This window comes from Apodemus sylvaticus, chromosome 1, assembly GCF_947179515.1.
Source record: "Apodemus sylvaticus chromosome 1, mApoSyl1.1, whole genome shotgun sequence".
NCBI lineage: Eukaryota > Metazoa > Chordata > Mammalia > Rodentia > Muridae > Apodemus > Apodemus sylvaticus.
This window is the reverse complement of record NC_067472.1, coordinates 83856186-83880975: the sequence shown is the minus strand read 5'-3', so window position 1 is coordinate 83880975 and position 24790 is coordinate 83856186. Positions and strand designations below refer to the sequence as shown.

Below are 24790 nucleotides of genomic sequence, written 5' to 3'. Positions count from 1 at the left end.
AAAAATTAATTTACCTGCCTTTCTTGTTTCTTTTTTTAAACTATTAGCATTTAAACTATTAGCATTTTCTATCAATTCCAAATACAAGCCCTTTATCAGCTGTTTTATAGACATCTTCCTCCAATCTGTGGCTTCAGAAGAACTCCTGTATTGATGAAATATGATCTATCCATACGCGTTGTTCATGGTCTGTGCTGTGTCATACTTACTGCTTCCACGACTAAGAAATCTGCCTCAATTCTGAAATCATGTCTGCATTTTCACTGTTTTGTGGGGAATGGCCAGAGAATCCCTTTTGTCCAGACACTCCAAGGAAAGAGAAAACTAAGCATGAGGGACTCCGTATGTTCTGATTGAAGCATGCATTTACAAAATGCCAATGGAGGTCTATCCAGTCTATAAACTAACAACAGAATTCACTAGAATAGAGCCATGTCTTCTGCCTCCTGCCCTGGGTTCTAGTCATTTCAGTAAGAAGGAGCACAGTGATGGCTAAGTCCTAAGAGACCCAACTTAGGAGCCCGGGCTGCAGGGCTAGCCTGATGAATGCATGGTAAGACCTGTGACCTGCCTCTCACTATACAGAAACGCTCATTAGGGTGGACCACAGAGCTCAGGGTAAATGCTAATAGGTGAGACCATTAAGAATGCCCTTGCAACTTGGGAGCTGGTGACGGTGCTTTAGGGTATGAAAAACAATAACTATAAAAGAAAAAACAGTGATAAACTTGGCTTCATCAAAATCAGAACTCCCTGACTGTAAAGATAGCCCAGCAGTTAAGAGCACAGGCTGCTCTTCCAGACGACCTAAGCTCAGTTCTCAGCACCCATGTTAATTGCTACTAATTCCAGCTCCAAGAGATCTGATGCCTTGTGGGGAAGAGAGCCTGCCACAAAGCCCGACAGCCTGAGTTCAATCCCTGAGACCCACAGGTAGAAGAGAAAACTGACTTCCACAAGGAACACAATGACATGTGTGCAACACCCTGCCCAAAATACATTGATAAATAAATAAACAAACAAACAAATAAATAAATAAGCAAGCAAACATCCACTCAGAGCTGGGGATACAGCTAGCACACTTGGCTGGCATATGCGAACTCTGGGTTCATTTTCCAGCGTCCCACAAGCAGACACACAAAACCCTCCATTCAAACTAGAGACAGGAAGAAAGTGTCTACAAAATATACTTAAGAAAGAACTTCTATCCAGAATAACAAACTTCCTAAACTAGATAGTGCAAAAGCAAATAGCCCAATTTTTTTTAAAAGCAAGAGACTCCTTGAGTAGACATGTCACAAAGGAATGCATGCAAACAGCCAATACGTACACGAGTGGGTGTTCAATATCTTTAGTCATCAAGGAAATGCAAATTAAAATCACAATGAGGTGCTACTACACACCCACCAGAAAAGCTAAAACCAAGCAGAATGACGACATCTAACATCAGCAGGGATGTCCAGCAGGCAGAGTCCTCACACACTGGTGTGAATGCAGAAGGGGTGCGCACTCTGGAAAAGGTCTGGCAATTTCTTCCACGCCAAAACATACATGCCCTCTCTACCAACGAGTTCACTCTCAGGTATTTACATGTAAATACAAAGATCCCTTGTGAAGCATTGTTCAGAGTGGTTTTAACAACAGCCTCAGACAGGATCAGACCAAATGTCTATCAAAAAAAGGGAGTGGGCCACATTTAATCCCAACACTTGGGAGGCAGAAGCAGGAGAATCTCTGTAAATTTGAGGGCAGCATGGTCTCAAAAAAGGAGTTGGGCGGGAGGGGATAGAGAGAGAGAAAAAGAGCTTGTAAACATGCACATATGTATTCATATCTGTCACATGTTCAGCAATAAAGAAGAAACCATCATACAACAATGCACGAATCAAAAAGTCTTATCAAAAGACCAGTCCACAAACCATTCCACTGTACAGAACACCAAAGTACATTAGATTATGTAATCAACAGCATCATCAACAGCATCATGTCATACGTATGTATTTTAAAGTGAACAATGTTTGCAAATTATCTTTAAATAAACCAAAAACTAAGTAGTCTCAATGAGCAGACGGCAGTCGTGGAGAGGGAAAGATTTGTGAGTAAAGTGTCCATTGTAAAGCCTCAGGGTGGGGTGTCCGCTGCACAGTCCTTTCAGCTTTTTAAAGGTGGAGGTTTCTTCCATAGTGAGTGCCGACACAGGACTAGCATACGCTCAGGGGCAAAGCATGTATTTAGTGTGCCCAGGGCCCTGGGTTGGAGCCCTGGGACAGGAACAAGACTAAAATTGCCACTTAGAATCCTGGGGAGGAGTGAGGATATAGCTCAGTTAATAGAGTGCTCACACAAAGCCTGGACAACATCCCCAGGAACACACAAAACAGGCGTGATAGGATTCCACCCGGGGGGTGCAGGCAGAAGGATTACAAGTGCATTAGACTCTACCTCCTATCCACCCACTCCCCAAAATAAAAACAACAGCAACAACAAAAACAGGTGTGCTGATGCACAGCAATAACCCCAGCACTGGGGATGCTGAGGCAGGAGACTTGCTATGAATTAGAGGACAAAGTGAATTTCACTTTTTTTTTCTAGACAAGGTCTCTGTTGGGGTAATTTTTTTATGGAGTATGTAAAAGCTGTCTCTGAATCATTCAAACGTTGATTTCTGTACTTGCAGAGAGTTGAGCAGTGGCCAGACTTTGACATCGTTCTTTTTATTGATCATTACCAGCCTTAGTATTTTGTAACCATTCGCCTCCTTCACCCTTTGATTGGTAATAAAGGGCTGTCACCAAGGTAAGGCTCCAGAGCAAACACCAGCAGAGATAGGAGTTGTGGGAAGAGTTCAGAGACACCAGATTCACCAGCACAACACAACATGGTGGTGGGACTGGTGTGGGGACTGGCCGACTGAGACATAACAGGCCATGTGACAAACGTGAAATAAAATAGTCAGGTTAATTTCAGCTGGTCAAGCTAGCTGGGAGGTGGCCAGCTAAGGCCTAAGCTGTAATAAATACGTCTCTTTGTCATTTTTCAGGATGTGGCAGGTCAGAGACAAGTCAGCATTAGGTCTCACTATATAGCCCAGGCTGGCCTGACACTTGCTATGTAGACCAGGCTGGCTTCAAACATACAGAGATCCACCTACCTCTGCCTCTACTACCGTGCCTGTCCACACAGTGGATTTGAAGGCAGCCTGGACTATGGAGTAAGACCTTGTCTCAAAAGAGTAACAAAATAAATTATAAAATCATCAATTTTCAAAAAGAAAAAAAAGGGAAGTCTGGGTCTAGTACAGGCCTGTAATTCCAGCTACTTGGGGAGAACAAGGCAGGAAGATTAAAAGTTCGAGGCCAGTCTAAGTAACTGAAGAAAACCTGTCTCCACATAAAGTAAAAAGGATGACCCACAATGGAAATGTTCTGACTTAGCGTGTGTAAAACTGCAGATCTGATCCCCAGAACCTACTAAAATAAAAGGAAATGGCAGGAGGAGATGGGGGTCATGGCAACACATTAACTACCCTGTCGTCTCCGCCTAACTCTGCACTAGCCGGAGCTGCAGCGAACATCAGCCCGTTGTCACACGTATCTCCAGTTATAAAGGGCCATGAGCCAAAGGGGCAAATGAACAAGCCTTCCAAATGGAGGCAAGGATGTGTGAATGAATGTGGGCAGACAGGCACGAACACAGAGCCTTAATCTGAACTGGGGTAGTTCCACTAATGAGGACCCCGGGGGTGTGTGTGTGTGTGTGTGAGACACGAGTCTGAGGCCAGGCTTAGCTACCTGGCAAGATTCATCTGAGGAGTAAGCAGGATGAAAAGAGAAACAAAACAAAATGCCTTAGCGTAACCCCGCACGAGGGATTCCTAATGCCTTAGCATAACCCTGCGCTAGGGATTCCTAATGCCTTAGCATAACCCCGCGCAAGGGATTCCCCCCAGCTACAGTGGCGTTCATTCCAGCCAGTGACAGGAGATTGCTCATGACGATCTGTGAAAATAAGCCACCAGCCCTGACCCACCAGCACTGCCAAGTAAGATGGGCTTTTCCCCTCCCTGAAGAGCTGTGTGCCTCTGACATCATACAGGGAAGGGTGGCTCCTACCCTATGGTTACAAACGCCTGTAGACAGAGAGGAAGTGAGGACAGCTTCCCACTCAAAACCTAGGCCTCACCCCACCCAGTTCAGAGGGCACCTCTAAAATGAGATTTTACTTCCAGCTCTGGGTGAGAACAAGAGAACTTGACCTGAACTTTAAGATGAAAACACTCTGCTCTCTCCAGCACCTGACTGGAGGCCTCTGGCTTTCAGTAACACCAGAGGCTCCTAGCCGAACACTGGGGACACCGACTCATTAGATTCTATTTAAGATACGGAGGAGAGTGATAAGTTTCCTTGGAGACCTAAAGGGCTCGCTGACGCGGGTTTATAAGTCCATATGTTAACCCCTTGGGTCACAACAGCACTTGATCCAGCGCAGTTCCCCATTCCCAAGCCACTATAGGCGTGTTCTCCGACGATGAGCTGTTACCTGTGTGGCCCACTGGGTTTGCGTGTGCCACGCCCCAAGCAAGGCATCGTAGAGGCCAGTGAGCTGCCGGTCCAGTGGAAGGTCACTCTGACACAGCTCTTGCCAGGCTGCTAAAAGCTGTACCTGCAGGGGCATAGCAAAGGAGGTATCTTACAGGTACCCCAGAGCATGCTGGGAAACTGCCCCATGCCACCACAGCACCTACTGCTGCCTACTGTCCCGAGCACATAAGGACCCCGCTGAGACTCGCCCACTCAAGAAAAACCAGAAAACAATCGGGCAAGGCATAGGCTCCTGCTCTGGTCATCCTCTAATGCCCGAATCTGCTGACCTCCAAGCAATGCTGTCTCCTCTGACCCCACCCAAAGCATGCCACTGAGCCTCCACCAGGGCCACTGCAGTCCCCTGAAGAGCTTTTAGCGTAGCCATAAGCATGTGCTGATGCTTCATGCTCTGCACCATATGATGTAAACACACACAAGGGCCAGCAGGATGGCTCACTGCATAAAGAGCTCCTTGGAGCCCCGGGGACCCTGGGATCCACATAAAGGTGGAAGGGCAGCAGATTCTGTAACGCTGTCCTCTTACCCACATGTGCAGCATAGCTTGCTTGTGCCTGCACACATGCTCCACATGAATAATAATAATATTAATAATAATATTTATAATAATAATAAACTAAAACAAACAAAAAATGTGAGTACTGTGCTTGAAGGAATTAAGGTTAGCCCAGCAAGCTGTAAGTCGGTAGCCTAGCCCTTGAAAACACAAAATTCTTATGGCTTGCTGAGGGAAAAATAAAGCCTAAGACATTATTAGCCTCTAAAAAGCGAAAATAGAAACAAATTAAAACATTGTTTTAAGTCTGTGAATGAATCCAGGCTGAAAAACCAGGGACTTGTTCCAGGTGACAGCCAAAGGCATCTACTAAGTGGATCGAGAGCGCCCCCTACTGGCTTTCAGTAAAAGAAAAATGACTATAGGGCAGAGTCTCCAATTTTGCAGTTGCCTAGGAAAGACTTGGGCCCAGTGGCAGCGGCCCTCCGCAGTCTAACCACTCACAGCCGCTTACCTTGTGGCACTTGTAGTAGTATGCAAGGAGCTGGGGCATCCGGTCGATTTCAGTAAACACCTTCACGAATACTTTAGACTGATCTAAAGAACACAAAATGTGCATATACTGTTACCAGGCTTCCCAGGGCCACCAAGGCAAGCCACTCTGATGAACCCTGACATTTGTCAGCTAGATTCAGAAGTTTCACTCTTTATCTCGGTCCCATATTGAACTCGAGCTGGAAAAGGCGATCTCAGAATGGAGGTAAAAGTGCCGCCCAGTCACCCCCAGCCTGACTCCGATCCAAAGGAAGCAGAGAAGCTGAGGACGCTGTTTATTGGTGGTCTGAGCTTTGAACCACAGATGATAGCTTAAGAGAACATCTTGAGGAATGGGCACACTTACAGACTGTATGGTAATGAGAGATCCCAAACAAAGCATCCCGAGGCTTTGGTGTTGACCTGCTCTGGTGTTGAAGAGGTGGGCGCTACCATGGGCACTCGGCCACACAAGGTTGGCGGCCGTGTGGTGGAACCAAAGAGAGCTGTTCCTAGAGAGGGTTCTGTAAAGCCTGGTGCCCATTTAACAGTGAAGATTTTGTTGGGGGTATTGAAGAGAATACAGAAGAATATAACCCGAGCAGCTACTTTGAAAAGTATGGCAAGATGGAAACCACAGAAGTTATGGAAGACAGGCAGAGTGGGAAAAGAGAGGATTTGCTTTTGTAACTTTCGATGATCATGACACAGTTGATAAAATTGTTCAGAAACACCACACTATTAATGGGCACAGTTGAAGTGAAAAAGGCCCTTTCTAAGCAAGAGATGCAGTCTGCTGGATCATAAAGAGATCGTTCATGAAGCTGGGTCTGGCAACTTTGTGGGTTGTGGAGGAAGCTTTGGTGGAAGAGGCTATGGTGGTGGAGGTGGTGGCAGCAGAGGTAGATATGGAGGTGGTGATGGTGGATATAATGGATTTGGAGGTGATGGTGGCAACTATGGTGGTGGTTCTGGTTACAGTAGCAGAGAAGGTTATGGAGGTGGTGGACCAGGGTATGGAAACCAAGTGGATATGGTGGTGGAGGAGAATATGATGGTTACAATGAAGGAGGAAATTTTGGTGGAGGTAACTATGGTGGTGGTGGGAACTATAATGACCTTGGAAATGATAGTGGACAGCAGCAATCAAATTACAGACCCGTGGAGGGGGCCGCGCTGGTGGAGAAGCTCGGGCAGTCCCTATGGCGGTGGCTGTGGATCTGGAGGTGGACGTGGTGGATATGGTAGCAGAAGGCTTTAAAATAAAACAGAAATGGCTATAGGTCTCAGCAGGAGAGAGAGCGAGGAGCTGTCAGGCAGGTTACTTTGAGACAGTCGTCCCCAATGCATTAGAGGAACTGTAAAGATCTGCCACAGAAGGAACGATGACCCAGAGTCAGGAAAGTCACTGCAGCTTAAACCATAAACCCTTCCTCTTCAGGACCATCATAGCTACAGTTTGCAAAAAGTACAGCTCTTGATTAATGCAATGTTGTGTCAACTAGATGCACATTCCTGAGGTCTTTTATCTGTTGTATCAGGAATAAAAAATTAAGGAATTTTTAACTTTTCAAAAACAATAGATTCAGAAGTTTCTACTGAGATAACTGCTTTAATTCAAACAAAAGAATCAAAAGAAATAAAGGCAGACAGATTATAGCTACCAGACACTGTAAGCCTAAGCTTATTAAAATAATGCATCAAACACCATTAATACAGCTAAGATTAGCTGGGCACACTGGCACATGCCTGGAATCCTAACATCCAGGAGGCTGAGACAGGAGGATGACAGCCGGGACTACATAACAGGCTCCTGTCTCAAAAAGCAATACATAACAGAGACTAGAGAGATGGTCAGGAAGAGCACCAGCTGCTCGTCCTGAGGGCTTCAGTTCAACTCCTAGCACCTACACAGCAACCTGAACCTCTGTAACTCTAGTTCTATAGGATCTAAAGCCTCTAGAACTTTTGGCCTCTGTGCACAAACATGTGCTCAGAGCGAGCAAATACCCATACATGTAAAATAATAAAATTATTTTATTTTTGAAAAGCAACAAGAGGTCTGGGCAGTGGTAGCACACGCCTTTAATCCCAGCACTCTGGATGCAGAGGCAGGTGGATCTCTGGGTCTGAGGTCAGCCTGGTCTATAGAGCAAGTTCCAGGTCAGCCAGGGCTACACAGAGAAACCTTGTCTCTAAACACAAACAAAAGCAACAAGAGAACGTTCTGTGCACTGTGCATGTGGCTGCCGGCAGTAAACAGATGAGGACAGGCTGCACACCACAGCTGGAGTGTACCATGTCAGGAGGTTCTGAGCCTCGGTCTCCTACTTCTACTGCCTCCTGTATCCCTACTTCCCTTACCTGGTACTGGCCCTGCCCCAAACATGAACAGTCACTGAACATATATAAAAGAAGTCATCTCATCCACCAGCCTCATTTCATGAGCAAACATCACCTTCAGCTTCAGTCAGTGGTTCAGCGGGAAACCATGGTGTCAACATGTGTTGCTGACTTTGAATTGACTGATTCACAAAAACAGCCACTTAATCTACACTGTGAGCGCTTACATGGACTGAAGAACAGAAAGCAAGCAAGGCTTCTATCAGATGCCTGAGAACAAATCACACTCTTGGTCGCTGCGGGCAGGCCATGATCTAGCGTGGGCTCCTGGGTCCCCCCAGTCACCCTGCACTAGCTCCCCTTCGAGGCCTGCCATGCCTCCCCTTCACAGAGCCCACCTCACTCACGCACTTACTGCAGCAGGCTCTGTGAAACCGCTCTCTCTCTTCCTGACACGCAGAGAAGCTGCATGGGGCCATGACATCCCTGCCCTGTGCCAGTTTCTTGCTAGATTAGCACAAAACAGTTGCTGGAAGTACATGGAACTGTACTAAAAGGACTGCTTAATTAGCATTGCCAGGGTGATGGAATGGCAGGAGGACTGAAGACGCAAGGATGTTCAGGGCTGCACAGTGATGTAGTGAGACGGTACCTCAAACAAACCAAAGGATGAATCAGGTCGAGGACCACGGGGTAAGAAGAACAGGGAAAGCGAAAAGGAGATGAGCGAAGTCAGAAGTCTGAGCAAGGCAGCACACTGGAAAATCTACCTAGATCTAAGTAACAAAACAAGCAAACAAACAAAACCCCAAGAATGCTTAAATGAGAGAGAATGATTAAACGTACACAGTGAGAAATGAAAACCAAGATGATGCTTCTGAAAGAATAATAGGAAAGTACTCTGGGCCATTATAAAACAACACATCAGATATCCTTGATGAAAATGATAAATTCCTCCACACAAACTGAATCTCAAAGATATTCTAAGCTGGACACACTGGATTGCTCCGAGTGTGAGACCAATCTGGTCTACACAGCAAGTTTCTGGCCAGACAGTGCTACACAGCAAGACCCTGTCAGAAAAAAACAAAACAAAACCAAACAGACAAAAACAAAAAAGCAAGCCGGGCAGTGGTGGTGCACTGTAATCCCAGCACTCTGGGAGGCAGAGGCAGGCGGATTTCTGAGTTTGAGGCCAGCCTGGTCTACAGAGTGAGTTCCAGGACAGCCAGGGCTACACAGAGAAACCCTGTCTTGAAAAAACCAAGTCCCGCCCCCCCTCCCAAAAAAGCAAGAAGAAAGGACAGAAGGAAGGAGCTTGATCGTAAGCACATAAAACTGTGTACACCTGAAATAACAGCACTCAGGAGGTGGAAACAGGAGGCTCAGAAGTTCACCTTCAGGGCTGGAGAGATGGCTCAGTGGTTAAGAGCACTGACTGCTCTTCAAGGACCCAGGTTCAATTTCCAGCAACCACATAGTAGCTCACAACTGTAACTCCAGTTCCAGGGAATCTAATACCCCCTCACACTGACATACATGCAATTAAAATGCACAGAAAAACAGAAGAAAGGGGAAGGGGAAGGGGAAGGGGAAGGGGAAGGAACGGAAAGGAAAGGAAAGGAAAGGAAAGGAAAGGAAAGGAAAGGAAAGGAAAGGAACGGAAAGGAACGGAAAGGAACGGAAAGGAACGGAAAGGAACGGAACGGGGAGAGGAAAGGGGAGAGGAAAGGGGAGAGGAAAGGGGAGAGGAAAGGGGAGAGGAAAGGGGAGAGGAAAGGGGAGAGGAAAGGGGAGAAGAAGGGGGAGAGGAAAGGGGAGAGGAAAGGGGAGAGGAAAGGGGAGAGGAAAGGGGAGAGGAAAGGGGAGAGGAAAGGGGAGAAGAAGGGGGAGAGGAAAGGGGAGAGGAAAGGGGAGAGGAAAGGGGAGAGGAAAGGGGAGAGGAAAGGGGAGAGGAAAGGGGAGAGGAAAGGGGAAAGGAAAGGGGAAAGGAAAGGGGAAAGGAAAGGGGAAAGGAAAGGGGAAAGGAAAGGGGAAAGGAAAGGAAAGGTAAGGAAAGGTAAGGTTAGGTTCAAGGTCAGGCAAGGAAGCTGGCTCATCGAGCAAAAGCACGTGCCATGCAAGTTTGATCCCCTGGTCTAACCTGAACCCAGGTACAAAGCTGAACATCTGCTGGAGACAGAGACAAGAGAATGGCTCTATCCAGCTAGCCGGGAGTATGCAGGACAGAAACAGGGAGACTCTGTCCAGCAAAGTAGAACAGGTAGACTATCAAAAGCTGGTCTCTAACTTCTACACACTTGAAGTGGCATGCCCACACACAGACAAGAAGTCCAAGGTTGTCTTCAGCACATAGTCAGTTAGAGGTCAGCCTGGGCTACACTACATATTCTTAAAAACAAAACAAAACAAAAAAACCTCAGTAAAAAAAAAAAATCTAACAACTCAAAATCAGCAGCACATCGAAAGGATCATACCCTCAAAAACAGTAATGCAACATAATTCAATGTCTGCATTAACAAAACAAGGGGAGGTAATGACCACCTCAACTGATAAAAGCATTCAATAAAACTATACAATTTAAAAAAAAAAAACACTTATTTTATTTGAATTCATGTGTGTCTGTGCATATGCATGCAAGTGCCTGTGTAGGCCAAGAAGTCATCGGGTCCCCTGAAGCTGCAGGTGCCTGAGCTGCCTAATAAGGACTCTGGGAACTGAACTCCTCTGCAAAGCATCAATTCCTCTTAACCTCCAGCCACAAACCCAACACTCTTTCAGGAATAAAAACACTGGTCATCCAGGAATAGCCTTATCTTATCAAAGCCACCACTGACAAAAGACTCAGTCGTAAAGACTCAGAACAAGGGCCTGTAGAGAAGGCTCAGCAGTTGAAGGCATTTGTTGCTCCTGCAGAGGACTGACTGGGGTTTGGTTCCAGCACCTCCACGGTGGCCCACAACCATCCACAATCACAGTTCAAGGGATCCAATGTTCCACCTCTGTGGGCACTGGGAATGCATATGGTGCACATAAAAACTGAGGCAAAACATTCATAATACAAAACAAAATAAATAAATCTAAAAATGTTTTTAAAGGCAAGGGACAAAGCAAGTCTACTTTCTTTAGTTATATCCAACATGATACTGGAAGTCTGAATCAGAGTGGCTAAGGCTGGAAAAAGGAAAGGCATTCAGGAGGGAGAAGGAGTAAAACGATCTGTGCAGACATGCTTCTGCACGTAAAACCCCAGACTCCACACACAAACCCTATGAAAGCTAACATATTAAGCAAACGTGTTGGCCTTTGGCAGGCTAAGGCCGAGGCATTGTCCGCTCTAAGTGAGAGCGCTACCACTAAGGTACGCCCCCGTGTGGAGGCCCGGCTTTGACATGGCTTCAACAATAGACTAAGGGAGGCCCTGACCATGAAGAGATGAGCAGGAGGAGAGCATCTCAGGTGGGCGGGAGAGTGATGTCACTAGAGATGAGAGGCGTCTCCCCTCACACTGAGCACTTGGCTACCCATGGAGCTCCGGTCCCAGCTTAATGACCAAAAGCACTCCCCCAGGGACAGGGTGGAGCCCACTGGCAGAGGCCTGCCTGGAATGAACAAGGCCCTCGGTTCAATCCCCATCATTTTGGGGTCACGTGGAGGGCGACCTCCCTCTCTTTAGCCATCAAACAGAAAGAAAGCTTGCCACTTGCAACTACATAGAAGAACCTGGGAAGCACCATGCCACAGTTGAGAGAGAGAGAGAGAGAGGGAGAGGGAGAGAGAGAGGGAGAGGGAGAGGGAGAGGGAGAGGGAGAAAGAGGAAGAGAAAGAGAGGGGGAGAGAGAGAGAGAGAGAGAGGGGGGGGGGGGGAGAGAGAGAGAGAAAGAGAGAGAGAGTTTGACCGAACTTATACATGGAATCTCAACAGCTGAGCTTGGAGAAACAAAGGAAAATGAGGGCCACCAGGGTGGGGATGGGAAATAGAAGACCTCAGTTATGACAGCTAATAATAATGTATTAGAGACTTGAGATCTGCTCAGAGTAGATCATTAGTGTTCTTACCCCAAAAACAAAAGGGGCAATGTGTGTGATGAGTGTGATCCCTTGATCATAGTAATTATAGTGTATATCAAATCAGCATGTTATACACTTTAAGTACACATTTTCCCCTCGCCCTTTCTCTCCCTCCCCCTCTCCCTCCCCCCTCCCTCTTTCTCTGCCTCTCCCTCTCTTATTTTTCAAGACAAGATTTCTCAGTGTAACCCCATCTGAACTGGAACTCACTACGTAGACCAGACTGACATCCAACTCACAGAGATCCAACTGCCTCTGCCTCCCAAGAGCTGGGATTAAAGGTGTGCACTGCCGCTGCTGAGCTCACAAATTCTTTTTAAAAGCTAGAAGAAAGTGTTATTTTGCTCTCAATAAGGTCCTTACTTAATTAAAAAAAAAAAAAAGACATGGTCAAACTGAATACATTGAAATTGTATGATACTTATACATGTGACAAGGGCGTATATGTGCAAATCTGTACGTTCACGTTTATAATTGTATAGCTTATTAATATCACTTTCAAAGAAAAAATGCTAAAGGCTGATGTTGGGTTTACCTAAAGCACACTGAAGAATTAGAGCTCCTAAACCAGCCTCCGTTCACCATAGAAACGTGTCATCATTAGCAGAACTAATGCTGCGTCTAGGAAGCAAAGAGGAAGTGTTTGCAGAACAGGAGAGAGGATGCAAAATAGCACTGTGGACTGTGGATGGCTGCAAAGAGAGAAATGCAGGCTGATGCCAGGCCTTCGAGTCTCTGATGAAATGGCTGCTGATGGCTTCAACGGGATGAGGTCAAGAGATCACAGAACTCAGAAAAGAAGGCCTCACATCACACACACACACACACACACACACACACACACACACACGCAGCAGCAGCAGTGAGCCTAGGCCACAAACAGCTGTGAGGACGAGCAAGCCTGACAGCGCCCTGCATGGTACCACATGTGTTTAGTCTCGGTGCTCGGAAGCCGCGGCAGCTGAATTGCTATTAGCTAGAGACCAGCCTGGTCTATGCTGATTCAAAGAGGGGGGGAAAAAACAGGTTCCCTGCTGCCCCTCTTTGATTGGCTGATATTTTTTTGGATGAAGCTTGAAGTATGCTGATGTCTGACAGGGGCTGGAAGTGCAGTTTAGAAGTAAGATGAATGCTCGGTGAGCACAAAGCCTTGGGTCTCACCACAATACCAGGACTCCCCACACAAAAGACCTGGGGCTGCAGTCAGTGGCAGAGCTGCCGAACCAACCACAACAATAATAAAAGAAAAAGAAACATCGAGAAGGAGCAGCAGATGTGTGAGAAGGTGAGCAACGTGAGGTTAGCATGAAGCTCAGTGGCAAGCTCTAGCCAGGCCTGGGGTCCGTCCCCAGCACAGGGAGGAGGCGTGGGAAAATGACAGCGTTGAGACCTAGGGCCACCTCCAGGTACCTGTTCCAACTATTCCATATGTCAGGAAACTCTGGACAAAATATATGGAAGCATCATGAGATTACGATTACCTACAATCTACATATTTAATCATCACGAAGCTATTCTAAAGACTCATGAGCCAAGCCTTATACATACACAGAAAGGTACCCACAGCCGGAACTTGCCACACTCACCCACAGACTGAGAGGTGAAGGCCGCCACAATCTGGGGGCTGGCCAGGGCCTCCAGTCTGTTCTTCAGCGCCTCCAGGTGCACACACTTGTCGGAGTAGTCTGGGGTATCCACAAGCATCATCAAGCTGTTCTGCATACCAGTCAGCTTTGCAGAAATCACAGCCAAGTCCTATAAAAGACAAAACACAAGAGGCTTATCTTAAAAACTCTCCATACCTCAACAGGAAATAGAGAAAATACACCAGAAGGTACCTCTTGGGGCTAGAGAGACGGTCCAGCAGGTAAAGGTGCTTGCAAGCAAGTGCAATGGTTTCAGTTTGGCCCTGCAGAACCCCACATGATGGAAAGAAAGAAGTGACTCCCACAAATTGTCCTCTGAGCACATGTATACACTGACTGACACAAGTGCTTGTGTACACACACACACACACACACACACAATTTAATTTTAAAAAGTTTTAGTTAAAAAATAATTCATAAGAATAAAAAAGGTACATAAAAATTATGTTTAACAAACAAAAATTAAAACAAGGAAGTACCATTTTCTTCCAGTTGGGAAAGTACCAAAAATGGCTATTTTTGGTAAAGATGAAAAAAGAAAAAAAAAATCTGTCTGGTATCATAATGCATAGTGTCTGGGGCTAAGGAAGTGGTTCCGTCGCTAGGAGGGCTTGTTGCTCAGTAAAGGACCTGAGTTCAGATCCCAGCACCCATACTGAGAGGCTCACAATAGCCTTTAGCTCCTAGTTTCTGACACATTCTTCTGACCTCCACACCTACAAACACATCCACTCACACAGACACACATAGATACATAAATAACAATGAGATGGTTTTAAATGAATATTGTCTTACTGTAAGGCAACTTAACAATGGGTCAAGAGTCTTAAAAATATTCACAGGATGCAGGTAAGGCCAGCAGGTAATAGCAGTCGCAGTGAAAGCCTGCTACCCTGAATTTGATCTCTGGAACCTATAGTGGAAAAAGAGAACAGCCTTCTGAATGTAGCCTGCAGCCCTCCATATACGAACACTATAGCATGCACACAGGGACACTCATTCACACATAATAAATGCAAACATATATGTGCACATATGCACACACACACATAGCCACAATAGTAAATAAAAAAAAATCACAGGGCTAGAGATGTAACTCTGCAGTGAGTACTTTCCTAGCATGTTCTCAGGCTCTGGTTTCCAGTTCCAACATTAAAAGAAACAAGAAATTACACCCTTTAACTTGGTTTTTTCTTCTCTACAAATGTGTCTTAAAGAAATAATCTGAAGCTGGGAAGAGGTGGCACACACCTTCGATATCAGCACTGAGGAGGCAGACGCAGGCAGAGCTCTGTGAGTTAGAGGCCAGCCTGGTCTACATAATGAGTTATAGACCAACTAGGGTTACACACTGAGACCCTGTCTCAGAAAACAAAAATAAAGTAAAATAAAAGAATCTGAGGAATTCTGGTGTCTGCTACATGTCCATAATGCAAGCAAGTAGAGGCAGAAGAACCAGTTCAAGGCCAGCCTGGGCTACATGAAATCTTGTCTGAAAGACAAGAAAAAAAAAAAAAAACCTGCTGGGACTTGACTAGAGAGACAGAAATTTCTCTAAAGACAGGGGGAAATAGCTAAGAAATATCTCAAAAATGTTTATCATTAGTAATTAGGGAAATGCAAATCAAAAGAACTTTGAGCTTTCATCTCACACCAGTCAGAACAGCAAAGGTCAACAAGAAAATGGACAACAAATGCTGGAGAATGTGGGGAAATGGGCCCTCACTCACTGTTGATGGGAATGTGGGGAAACGGGCCCTCGTTCACTGTTGATGGGAATGTGGGTGCTGCAACCACCATGGAAATCAGAGTGGAGAAGTCTCAAAAAGCTCAAAGCAAATGGATCACACAATCCATCATACCACTCCTTGGCACAATGCCCAAAAGACATCACATCCTATTCCACAGATACCTGCTCAGCCACGTTCACGGCTACTGTCTTCACAACAGTCAAAGAAGGCAAGCAACCTAAATGTCCTTCAGTTTATGAGTGGATAATGAAATGTGGTGCATATGCACTATAGGATCCTGTCCAGCTGTGGTGCATATACACTGTAGGATCCTGTCCAGCTGTGGCGCATATGCACTATAGGATCCTGTCCAGCTGCAAAGAAAACTGAAACGTGAGCTCTGCAGGTAAATGGATGCAACTAGAAAAGATGATGCTGATGCGGTAACCCTGACTCAGAAGACACACCTTGCATCTTCTCTCATTGCAAGTTCCTAGTGCCAGATCCTCAGATGTGAGTGCACTTCCTGGAGTGGCACAGCCATTCCCACTGGAAGCAGTGAAAGTCATGAAGGCAGCACAGCTGTCTGACACAGTTGCAGCAAAGCTGAACCAAACACTGGGATCACTCATTCTATCTCTCATGTTTGCACTCTTGGGGACTTTCTGTATTACGATTCATTCTGTCTTTTCCCTAGAAAATTATGTCTGAGTCTTTTTAGGAAAGTCTTAAACTGATTTCCCTCTGCTTTTAGGGAAACAGCTATATCTGGGCCTATTGGAGGCGATCCTGTGCCCTGGAGATCGTGATGAGCACAGATGAGCACTAGGATGCTAGAAATTTCTTTATAAGGCCTTGATTCCAGGAATCCTCTTAGGGTATCCGCCCCTAAGCAAACTCAACAGTATAACTGGTACAGGGAAAACAGATTCTGACTGGCCAGAAAAGAGGTTACAGATTCAAGGCCTCTTTACAACACACTTAGAGCTCTCTGAATGAGTTTAAAGATGGGAGTCATATGAGATACACCCCTGGAGGAGTAGAACTCACTAAATAAGACAGACTAAAATAACTTTTCCTACATTATAGAGTAGGTGATGAAAGGTTATAGTAAAGGAGTTAGCTATTCGGGCTGGAGAGATGTCTCAGTGGTTAAGAGCACTGACTGCTTTTCCAGAGGTTCTGAGTTCAATCCCCAGGAACCATGTGATGGCTCACAACCATCTGCAATGGGACCTGATGCCCTCTTTTGGTGTGTCTGAAGACAAAATTTGCTATTCAGAAAAAGCCTGGTTCAGATATTTTATATTTGTCTGGAGTGCCGGCCTAAAAGCAGGTTGTGTTACAATAAATGTGTTGGCTTTGGCAGAAAAATCCTTTAGATTCTATGAATTGGAGTTATAGGGCTAACAATAAAAATAAAATCTGTTCTATTTGCACTTTTTAATCATGCTAACTTGTAACCCCAGACATTTAATGAAAAATCAAACACATCTCCAGAGACAAAATGATATAATCTGTCTTTGCTATGTGAAATTTGTGTAAATAAAGAGGCAACCTGATTGCTACTCAGTCAGAGCTGCAATACACCTCGCCTGACATGTTCCTCCCTTGTCACTCCTAATCTCCTCTCAGGGGCCACTGTCTGCCTTCAAGGATCACCAGCCCTGGAGTAACGGCAGAAAGCAGGAAAGTAAGAAGAGAGCATTGGGAGTGGGTGGGGAGGGGCAATAGAGAGGGTCAGAGCAGAGTGCAAGTGATCTGGAGTGGAAATGGGAAAAATGGGGAGCGTGTCTCTAGTTACAGAGGGGGAGAGATAAATATAGAAGAAGAAAAGAGAAGGATAAAAAGCAGTCAAGATGTCTGAAAAGCAGTAAAGAATCAAACTATCAACTACATAAAAATACCCATAATATAAATAAGTAGGGGTATGTATGTGGGGGGAGGGGAAGGAGGAGATGATTAAGTGAAATCTTCCATCTAGGCTAACAATGCTCCCTCCCAGAGCCATACACCATCTAACAAACCCCCCAAAGCCAGACAGGAAAAGCCTTCTTTTGAGTTGTTGGTCAGGGCTGTTGTCCAAGAGATAATGTTACAGGTTATTGCTATGCCCTTGGCTGCCCCCAAGTGGTGGAAGGTAAGTCCCTGTCGCTGAAGACACCATGCACTTCATACACAGGGCCCAGAGGAGCCTGAGCTGGGAACTGAACTAAAGGCCCCTCCCTGAGCACTGCCTTTCATGAAGTTTCCAGGCAAAGAGGCAAACAACAGTCCTACTCAGCTATGACACCTATGAACCACAACAGCAACCAGCACAGCTTGAAAACCCTGAGTGTGGGCACTGGTGGTAAGAATACATTGTGGTAACCAACACTCTAATGAGACTTAACAGGGCAACCACGCCTGGTACTGACAACCTAGCCAACTACCCAGAGCTGGTGAAGTCAGGAAGGAGAACCTACAACCACCACTTTACTAAACCAGAATCATCCCTAATTCCATTCTCAGTATTTGTCCTTGTGCACACAGACAAGCACTGGAGAAGCCAGGAAAGCTAAACACAGAGCTGATCTCCCCAGAGGGAGAAGATATGTAGCCATTCGTCCCAGAACTGGGGGAATGTAGTTTACAGCCCAGTAATCCTTTGCTACCTATTGGACCAGGCTCTGCTGCATTCCCCAGGAGATTATGTTTGTTTATCAGAAACTTCTCCCTAAAACCTGCAGCTTTACTTCTAGGCCGTGAAACTCATTCTTGTGAGAGATGATACTTTACAACGACCTAAGTGACTTCTAAGTTAGCCTAGGGCCAGCATTCTGTCTATCCCAGTCATCCTCCACAGACCCCGGCCGCCTTGAGCACTGTTTCTAAGTCAACAGGGTCCCATCTGACGGATGAAGCCACATGGCCTTTGTAAAGAGCTTCAGTGTAAACAGTCTTATGTGTGTTGTACTCACAGGGCTGAGTTAATTGTTATCTGAATACTTTTCCCACAATTGTGCTGTGTTTAAAGATGGCTAAAGTAAAATGATCTGGGTCAGACTCCAAGAAGTCTTGGTCCAGCAGCAGTTACCAAAATCGGGCTCATCTGAGTTTTTCTTTTCTTTTCTTTTTCTTTTTTTTTTTCTCTTTTTTTGAGCTTTTAGTAACTATTTTCCTTCCACCCTTTTTCCCTTTGCTCGGGTGTCTGCAGAGCAGCTCAGGACCACTCAGTGGCGGCTCCGACCCACTCGGTGGCCTGCACTGTGGGAGCTGCCGACCCGTCCTCAGTGGCTGGCTGCACACTCCAGTCTTTCGTGGGGAACTGCTGGATGAGCACAGAGGGCACCTGCACACCCTCAGACCAGTCAGCCTCCTCAGGCTGGTGCGGTCCATTCTCCCTGGAATTCCTCCTTGGTCACAGCCTTCTCGGCAGCAGCCTGCTCCTCCTTCTCAGTTTCCTCTGGGTCTCGGTAGAAGATCAGGCATAGCCTCCCATGGGTGCTCATGGGAGATAGTACCTCGCATGCGCAGTACTTCCCGGGCCAGCGTCCACCACATCAGCCCCACCGAGTGAGCTCCCTTGTTGTTGCATGGGATGGCAGTGTCCACATAGTGCAAGGGAGAGTCTGTGTTACACAGAGCAATGGTGGGCAGGTTGACGTAAGAGGCCTCTGTGAGTGGCTGGTGGTCAGCCCTGAGATCTGTCACCACTAGAAGCCGTGGCTCCCTGAAGGCTGCTTGGATCTGGTTAGTGAAGGTCCTGGGTGTAAAGTGGCCAGTGATTGGAGTGGCTCCTGTGGTAGCAGCAAACTTCAACACAGTTCGCTGGCCAGTGTTCCTGGAGGAGATGATGCTGACATCAGCAGGGTTCTCAATGAACCCTTCAGTCCTGCCTGAAGAGGACTCCCAGGTCCTCTTCAGATTTATGCTGCAGATACCGTCACTTTTCCTTTTGTAGATGTACTGCTCCATCTGAAAATCGAGGTTGGTGCCACCTAAGCAAGGAATTTGAGGACATCCTCCTCCTTCATCTGCAGGACATCGAGGGCTCCAGACATTGTGTAAGTTTCCCTTTAAGTTACGATGGGAATCAAGAACAACGCCGTATGGACCCGTCCCCGGGTAGCGCGGAAAGTCATCTGAGTTTCATTCTTACCTGATCCGTTTTACCCTGCCTGCTATTGAGCCTGCAAGGTCCCTTCTGCGAGGGTAATCCTCATAGTGATACTGGCAGGGGCCTATACATGTTCCCATTTTACAGACGGAAACAAAGATGATCAAGAATCACAGTCTAAACGCCCATCCTAACACCCGCAGGTAACTGTAGTCCTTGCCCCTCATCAAGGAGCCTTCTCTTTGCAACAGACAGAGACTGTTGTAGAAAACCACAAGCAACCAAAATACAAAGTTGTGGAGCCCAGTGCCAACTGATACATCTACAACACAGTTCTACCACCGGTGCTCTCTTTCAGCCTCTGAAGGACTAGGCAAGTATGCAGTGCACAGATACAAGTTTAGGCAAACAAACAAACAAACAAAATATGCACATAAAATAAATAAATTCTTTAAAACAACTAACAAAAAGAAAAGAAAAGAGAAAAGAAAAGAAAAGAAAAGAAAAGAAAAGAAAAGAAAAGAAATCCCTAATACTTGGAAGACTTCACGGCCAGCTACAGCTACTAGGAAGTTTCAGAGAGAGAGAGACTGGAGGGAAAGAGGGGGTGACTGGTACTCACACCACACATGGTGCAGTTTGTGGGCAAGTTTGTGGTGGGGAAACATCTGGAGGAACAACTGGTAAGTGTCTACAGAAGAGAAGTGAGGGGCTTGGAGAGTTGGGTTGTAGTTTGTTTAGCTTTCTGAGAGTTCTTCAAACCACATCACTTCTCTGCACACTTGCAAGCAGGCTTCAAAGCTATCACTGCTTTCCACTTTTGCTGCCCCTGAGAAGTGAAGAAACTTCCCAAGATCACACTCAGCCCATCTTCTCTGCCTGTGCGTGTCTCCTGGGCTTCCGTCAAGCAAGAGAGGCAAACTTAAGAGAGTGGATATACTCAGGGCAAGCCTCCCCCAGGACAGCCCAATGCTACTGACACCAAACCCCAAGCTCCTCCGTAAATGCCTGGTGCACGGGGCCCTGCAAAGGGACATACTTGAGTTTTGAAGGTCTCTTCAATATCAGCACTCAGCGTGCTCCACTTGTCAGCTTCCTGGAGCGATTCCGCAGCAAGCTGCATCCTGGACTTCACCTGGTCAATCTCTACCAGGACCTGAAAGAGAGAGCATGTGTGTAGTTAAGCAACCGTCCCCTTTCCTCTGCCATCACCGACCTGACACAGTGTTTTGCGATTGTTCTTACCCTTCGCCCTGCTAATAGGCTGAGAAGGTAAGTTGGGTGCAAAGGCAACCTGAGTTCCGGGAAGAGCTCTAAGTTCTAAATCCCCATGAGCCAGATCATCTGCGGAACAGAGAGACCCACATTGAGGACAGAAGCCAAGGTACCTGCATGGACTGCGAAGTGTCCTGCTCAAACTTTTTAATGTCCTCTTTGACGAGGATCATTTGTTCTTTCAGAAACGACGCCTCCTGCTTCAGGGCTTCCACATCACGGAGCACTTTGGGCATGTTCTGAAGGGCCTGGAGACTTGTTTCTGCAGCAAAAATCCAAGAATAGCAATATATACAAGCAGTGGGAGCTGGAGCTGGTACCGTAGGAGACCATCACACAGGAACAGAAAGGAGACTTTCCCGATAACGTTACCAATCAGGGCACGTGTGCCAAAGCTGGGGTCAGCAAGGTGACCTTAGCCACACCATGACATCAGAAATGAGCAACCAACATCAACTTGACCCAAGACCAACAAAAAGAATGAAGGACACAGGTGTGGTATCGTGTGTCTGTAATCCCGACCCTTAAGAAGCTGAAGCAGGAGGATTACTGGGAAAAGTGATGCTATCTTAGGCTATATAGGGAGTTCCAGGCCTGCCTTACAGTAGAAACACCTTGTCTCAAAAAAAAAAAAAAAAAAAAAAACAAAGAACTATGCTGGGCAGTGGTGATGCATGCCTTTAGTCCCATTTAGTCCCATTACTAGGGAGGCAGAGGCAGGTAAATCTCTGTGGATTTGAGGCCAGCCTGGTCTACATAGTAAGTTCCAGGGCAGCCAGGGCTACCCAAAGAAACCGTGTATCAAAAACAAAACAAAACAAAACAAACACCAGCAAAATAGAACTGGGGGGGAAGGGCTGATGGCTCCAAGACTAAGAATAATTACAGCTTTATCAGAGGAGAGAATCTGGATGGGGCCTGTAACTCTAGCTCCAAAGAACCTGAAGCCCATCCTGGCCTCCGTGTGCATCTGATCATGAGCATGAGTGCATCATGATCACATACACAGACATACACAGACACACACAGACACACACAGACACACACACACAGACACACACAGACACACACACACAAGAAAAGAAAAGAAAAGAAAAGGAAAGGAAAGGAAAGGAAAAAAGAAAAGAAAAGAAAAGAAAAAAAAAGAAAAGAAAAATAAATGTTAAACAAAACCCAAGAGCCAGGGCAGTAGCTCTGAGGCAGTGCTCAGTGGGAGTGCTCCCTCAGCAGTGCTCAGTGGGAGAGCACCTGTCAAGCACTGCGTGAGTTTTGCTCCTATATGCTTGACATAGTCATCTTCTCATTTTCATACTTTTATTCTGTTGGACTTTTACTTTTCCTTTAATCCCAAGCTTCTCAGGAATATACTCAGTTTTCTTAATTATAAAAAGCTTCCTTGGCTGGAGAGATGGCTCAACCGTTAAGAGCACTGACTGCTCTTTCAGAAGTCCTGAGTTCAATTCCCAGCAACCACATGGAGGCTCACAACCATCTGTAATAAGATCCAATGCTCTCTTCTGGTGTGTCTGAAGACAGCTAAAGGGTACTCACATACATAAAATAAACAGAAAGTCTTAAAAAAGGAAAAGTACCCCAAGGGTCAGGATTACAGGCGAATGCTACCACACCTGTGGTGACCACACCTGTGTCCTTCAATCTTTCTTGTAGGTCCTGGGTCAGCTTGATGTTGATGGTTGACTTCTGAAGCACGGTGTCATTCATCCTACTGGGGACATGGCACTGACTTAGGTCACCTCGCTGACCCCTGTTTTACCAGACATTCCCTGCTAGTTTTAAATCATCCTGGGTTCAATGTTTTAAAAAAGGTGTATCTGTCAAGTGACCTTGAAATATGGTTTTGATTTTGCAATGAACTGGGTTTCGAACATCTTTAACAGGTGTCCATCCAAAGTAAGTTGCTGCTTCACATCTCTAGGGACTACGGACCATCAGTGATGCTATGAATGAACACTTCAACTATCCACAGAGCACTGGAAACGAAAGACTAGGAACACTAGCCAGAGCTGACTGTCTGGCATGCTCTGAGTCTGGTAAGATTCTTTAGAGTGGAACCAAGGGCAGGGTACAGGAACATGCCTGAGCTGCCAATGAAAGTAACCTGTCTCATGCTTTCCCTTAATGCATGTGTAAACTTTTGGAAATTCATAAGGTAAACGCCATCCTCCCCGGTGCTGTGGCTGCCATAGCGATGAACATGGAAACAGAACTGCACACAAAGCCCAGGTGTCTGACAAGTTTAGAGGCCCATGAGGACGGATGTAGACAAAGTGGCCCTGGCTGCCAAACCTGGAGCCCACTGCAACAGTCGAGAGGCATGAACACCACAGACTCCAGTTAAGCCTGTGTTCCTAGACCTGAGCATGTTTTAGCATCAGCTAGTCTCTTATCTGGTAGGTGTGGGACAGGGCCCAAGGCTGCATCCCTAGCACCTCCGAACACAAGGATGTGGGTCCCGGGAGCCACTGAGAAACACGAGCCTACTCGTTCACTGCTCCCACACACATGCAGACTGAGGAAAAATATGCCCTGGAAACCAAGCTGCAGCATCATAACCCAGACTATGTGGTGCTGTCCTCAGCACAGTGAAGCAGCAAGGAGGGGCATTGATTCACATCCATACAGTCTCTCTTTCTCTTTCTCTCATAATCTCTTCTCTCTCTCTCTGTCTCTCTCTCTCTCACACACACACACACACACATACACACAACACACACACAGAGTTAAAGTCTTCATTCAGGATGGCCCATCTTTAGCTTACAAAGATATATTAATGGATTTGTGTCGTTCCCATATACTGCTAAATACTAGGACCGGTAAACTATTAAATGCTCTCAAAAGTGGTTCTTTATGCCAGGCATGATGGAACATGTCTATAATCCCAGAACTTCAGAGTCAAAGGCGTGAAGATCAAGAGCTCAAGATAGCTCTATCATACAGCAAATTCAAGCCCAGTATGGGTTACATGAGATTCTCTCCACCCCAGAACCTCCAAAAGGACTTCTTTCAAGATTTATTTTTTAATTACATGCACCCATGTGTGTCTGTGTGTCAGTATGTGCATAAGACTATTCATGCCCAAAGAGGCCACTGAATCCCATGGAACTGGAGTTACAGGTAGTTGTGAGCCAACTGATGTGGGTGCTGAGAATTAAGGTCCTCTACAAGAGTAGTGACAGACACGTATCTGTAATGCCAGATTATGGAAGCTGAGGCAGAAGGAGAACTACTGTGAGTTTGAGGTGAACCTAGGCGATAGAGTGACACTGTAAATAAGAAGGGAGGAGGAGGAGGAGGAGGAGAGGAAAGGGTGAGCCAGCGAGAGCAATCCTATAGCCTAGAACTGGACTGGAACTCACTTTGCAACTGAAGCTGGCTTTGTATTCCTGATCCTCCAGCACACCTTCCCAGTGCTGAAATTACAGGCAGTAGCCACCACGCCCAGCTTTTTTGTTTGTTTTGTTTTTTTGTTTGTTTGTTTGGTTGGTTTTTTGGTTTTGGGTTTTTTGTTTTTGTTTTTTTTTTTTGTTTTTTTAAGGTTTTAAAGGAAATGCTATTGCATCATCAGAGATGAACACGGAAGCCCAGACCTAACTCGGACTACTGCAGGGCTCGCTTTCCCACCAAAGGAGAGGCTTAGCCCCTGGGCCCGGTCCTGCAGTCGGGTGCCGGGGCGGTCAGGTGGGCGACTGCGTGGCTCACCCTCCACGGCGTGGTTCACTTCCTGGATAAACAGCTGCAGCTTCATCACCAGGGTGGCTGCGTGGCCGTCTGCCTTCCCCGCCGCCCCGTCTTTGGGGCCAGCTCTGAAGGCCGCATTGATCCAGTCCTTTACGTCGAAGTCGTCGGCCAGGAACTTGGAGAAATCCATGGCGCGCGGCCTTCGGGTTGGCGCCGAGTGACACCGCCTTCGGGACTCCCGCCAGAACCCACCGCGCCTGCAACTTGCCGCCCCGTCAGCACACTAGTGCAGAGGC

General features: G+C 46.4%; 1 protein-coding gene and 1 pseudogene across 2 annotated transcripts in view; both read right to left on the bottom strand.

The window, feature by feature from the left end:
* Positions 1 to 24782, bottom strand: part of Cog7 (component of oligomeric golgi complex 7) — a 60770-nt gene extending 35988 nt beyond the window's left edge. For both annotated transcript variants that reach the window (XM_052199922.1, XM_052199925.1), the window contains exons 1-6: positions 24516 to 24782; positions 20909 to 21057; positions 20560 to 20676; positions 13632 to 13800; positions 5612 to 5694; positions 4540 to 4662 (exon numbers count right to left, since the gene is read on the bottom strand). In XM_052199922.1, coding sequence (XP_052055882.1) covers positions 4540 to 4662; positions 5612 to 5694; positions 13632 to 13800; positions 20560 to 20676; positions 20909 to 21057; positions 24516 to 24684 — 810 coding nt within the window. In that variant the 5' untranslated portion in view covers positions 24685 to 24782. The remainder of the gene's footprint in view (positions 1 to 4539; positions 4663 to 5611; positions 5695 to 13631; positions 13801 to 20559; positions 20677 to 20908; positions 21058 to 24515) is intronic.
* Positions 18624 to 19528, bottom strand: LOC127697075 (40S ribosomal protein SA-like; annotated as a pseudogene).
* Positions 24783 to 24790: the final 8 nt, after the last annotated feature.